The 3,490-nt window shown below is 35.9% G+C and overlaps 1 protein-coding gene across 1 annotated transcript in view; it reads right to left on the bottom strand.

Annotated features, from left to right (window-relative positions):
* Positions 1-3,490, bottom strand: part of ormdl2 (ORMDL sphingolipid biosynthesis regulator 2) — an 18,578-nt gene that overhangs the window by 3,367 nt on the left and 11,721 nt on the right. Inside the window, exon 3 of the mRNA XM_014016230.1 lies at positions 1,340-1,491. Coding sequence (XP_013871684.1) covers positions 1,340-1,491 — 152 coding nt within the window. The remainder of the gene's footprint in view (positions 1-1,339; positions 1,492-3,490) is intronic.

Genomic DNA, 3,490 nt, shown 5'->3' with positions numbered 1-3,490 from the left:
CATAAAAACAGCATTTTAATAACAGCTAAAGGTGACATATATACTTTATAATGGTATAGTATTTAAATATATGACTGAGAAACACATAATATTGGCACTTTAAAAAAAACAAACACTAAAAATTAGACACATCGTATTACAAAATTAACATGATGCCATTTTAAATGATGGAGAATTAATCTGTGATAATATTCTGGCTAGAATAATAGTTTTCTATTAAGTTGAACTGTCTTAATTCTCGCCCAATTAAAAAAAAATTTGTAGAATAACATTAATTAAACCATGACTACGGCCATACCACCACGAAGCTAAGCAGGGCTAGGCCTGGTTAGTACTTGGATGGGAGACCACTTGGGAATGGCAGGTGATGTAAAACCATTGTAGGAGGTGCACCCACATTGGGAGAAAACCTTTGACCATAATAGGTCGCCTTCTATGAAGGATGACAAAAAAACATAAGGTTTTAATAATGAGTCGCCGCTAAAGCTCAATTTTTAAATTTTGTTTTATTTACTTTGAAGCTCACTGCCTGTCATCCTGGTGTTAAAAAAGCATGTGTGAATCAGCAGAGTTAATGACCGACAGCTTTATGGGCATAAAGATCACGTTACTTCTTGCTAACTTGTTAAAAGGTGGATAATGATGAAGTGCAGGTGAASTGATGTGTTTGTGATTTGACAGAAGCATCAGGTGATGCTGCTCATATCCTGTTTTGTTGTTCAGCTGACTGGGTGACGTTAGCAAAAGCCTGGATTTGCATGTGGAGCAGGTACTGGAAAAGCCGTCACTCAGGACACACGTGGGGACACATTTCCATGCCGGCAGTGAAAACACTAATTTACAGCCGTCCACATGTGACCTGGATCATCCGGGCCATGTTAGCACCGGTTTGTTCTTGTCTMCATTAAGTCAAATTAAATAAAACACATCTCTTGATCCACAGCATACATGTCTATAATATTTAAATGTTTGCCTCAGTTATATTTACATGTTTTTTTTTATTTAGTCTTAATTTATTCTTGTCAAAATCCAGACTAAGTGGAAGTGTTTTAAAACAGATTTTATTTTCAGGAACTGAATTTTAGTCTGTAGAGTCACTAAAACCTTGTAAATTTACCAGCTTTAAATTGTTTATTTCCTCTTTGCTCCTGTTTTTCTTTATTCACTGTCCCTAAATTTGTTCTCAAAAGAAGATTTAGTTTGATCCCAACAGTTTGTAGTTTTAAAACACCAACTAAAGAACAATGTGATCATGCATTCAAAAAAACGCCCCATTAAGCGTACAATGTGTCTGAAACAGAGTCACGCTGCAGTGAGATGTAGCAGCACATGTACTTACAGTACAATGGGAGATATTGTGAGGAATTTGCGTGACGAAGTGAACTGGACACCGTAGTCCATCTGTTCCCAGTGTGTGAGCAGGCGAGCTTTGCCCTGGTCTGGAGTCTCGAAGGGAGTGCCCTTCACTGTGTGTAGAAACACGTACATCGCCTGCAGAGGAGACGACACAGAAAACATCCACAACCAGCGTCAGATACAACTAATAAAATGTTCAATTAAAAKTTCAGTTTGTTCAGATTGCCTGAGGGGGTGTGGGTGCACATTAACTGATACGGTGAGCTATTTTTGTCGACTTTTCTGTTGACCGTCATTTACTGAATGAATGTTGTTTTTTGACACTCTACATCTTTTGAATGCAATTTATTTAAGGCCCTGTCACACTATAATGTTTTAGACAACTTATGCAGACTTATGAAAATGTTATGACTATTTTACTCCAGTGGTTCCCAACTTTTTTAAACTTGTGTACCCACTGAGTCCTTTTGTCATACCACTAATACCCCTTCAGTCAAACGTAATGATTCTCCAAAACTATAATGTACAACAGCTGATTTTTGAATTAAAAATATTTATTTAAACCCCTACAACATTTAATTCTCAGGCATTATATTATTTTTAACTCAAGTTAAACATAAAGGTACATATGTTGTCCTGAAAGTGAATAAGTAATTAAACAAGGTAATGGCAGGTGCAGGAAGCAGCAACGTCCAAAATACATCAAATACACCAAATGAGTAAATTCTGTGAGATTCCACGTTTTATACTGGATTCCATTTTGTGTCARTTTCATGATTCCGTTTACATTTTCCACATTGTGGAAATCATACGGCCCTGCATATCTCAGTCCTCTTTTTATTTGTTTTGTTTTTTACACACCTGGGAAATTTTTCCACATATCCCCTGTAATATGCTCATGTATCCCAAGGGGCACATGTACCCCTGGTTGGGAATCACTGCTCTACTCATATTGGCTATATGTATATTGGGTGATTAGGGGAGATTTTCCTCTAATGTGAGAGTTGGAGGTACAATTCCACCACTATTCAGTCACCTGAAGTGTCCCTGGGAAAGACAATGAACCCCCACTGCCTGTGATGTGTCCCATCAGYGAGTGTGATTTAAAGAACYGATTAATCTCTATACAATGATTTACCTGTTTTAGCTTTATAGAGACACCTAATAGAGTGCTGTGTGAATGGATAAATGAGTGCACAGATTGTAATGTAAAGTGCTTAAGTTGGATAAAAAGGTGCTATAAGCACAGCCCATTTATACATTCAAACTAACTGTTAGCATTACATTTTGTATAGGTCCAAAAGAAGCTTCCAGTAGATTTTTTTAAATTCCATTTTCAGCTTAGAAAAACCTTTCATAMGTTGACTAAAACATTTTAGTGTGACAGGACATTTACTATCAATTTTTTAGTCAATACAATTAGCTGTTTGGATGGCAAACATTCAGTTTGTTAGTTTTAAAATAACTACGCAAAACACAAGTACGACCTCAGGATGGCTTGTTGGAGACACGTTATAAAACAAAACCAACTCAGCTGGCAGCAGCTTTATTTGCAAAATGAAGTCGCTACAAGTGGTTCCCAAACTTTTTAGCTTCAGACTCACAAAGAAAAATAATCACAGAAGCTCAAAACCCCAAATATGACCACTTAATAATAACCTTCATAAAAAATGCATAGTAACAAAAAAAAAAGTCTGTAACAATTATTATCCAGCTTTTTGTACTTAATGAATATTGTGTAATTTATTTTAGAATTATTTCAGAATATATATGTATCGGGCATCTGGTTAGGATGCCTCCTGGAGACCCTCCCTTAAAAGGGCCCATGACATCAAATTTTTGTAATAAACATGAATGCAGTTTTGGAAAGATAACATTGATAACTTATAGTAAAACAAATTTCATGCTACTGAGATGAATGGTTGTTGAAATATTTGCAGTGGAAGAAACAGGAAGTGATGTCAAAGGGGAATGTCTGAATGTGACCATTGCGTTGTTACAACAAAGACTGTGGAGAAGAATCTGATGTTTCTTTAGATTATTTTGAGTCGCTTTCAAAGAGAGACAAAGAAAAGTTAAAGTTTAAATAATTTTGTTTTAATAAACAAAAACCAGAGTTTATTTTATTAGAGAG

Source organism: Austrofundulus limnaeus, unplaced genomic scaffold (genome assembly GCF_001266775.1).
Source record: "Austrofundulus limnaeus strain Quisiro unplaced genomic scaffold, Austrofundulus_limnaeus-1.0 Scaffold141, whole genome shotgun sequence".
Lineage (NCBI taxonomy): Eukaryota > Metazoa > Chordata > Actinopteri > Cyprinodontiformes > Rivulidae > Austrofundulus > Austrofundulus limnaeus.
This window is presented reverse-complemented; position numbering and strand designations above follow the sequence as displayed.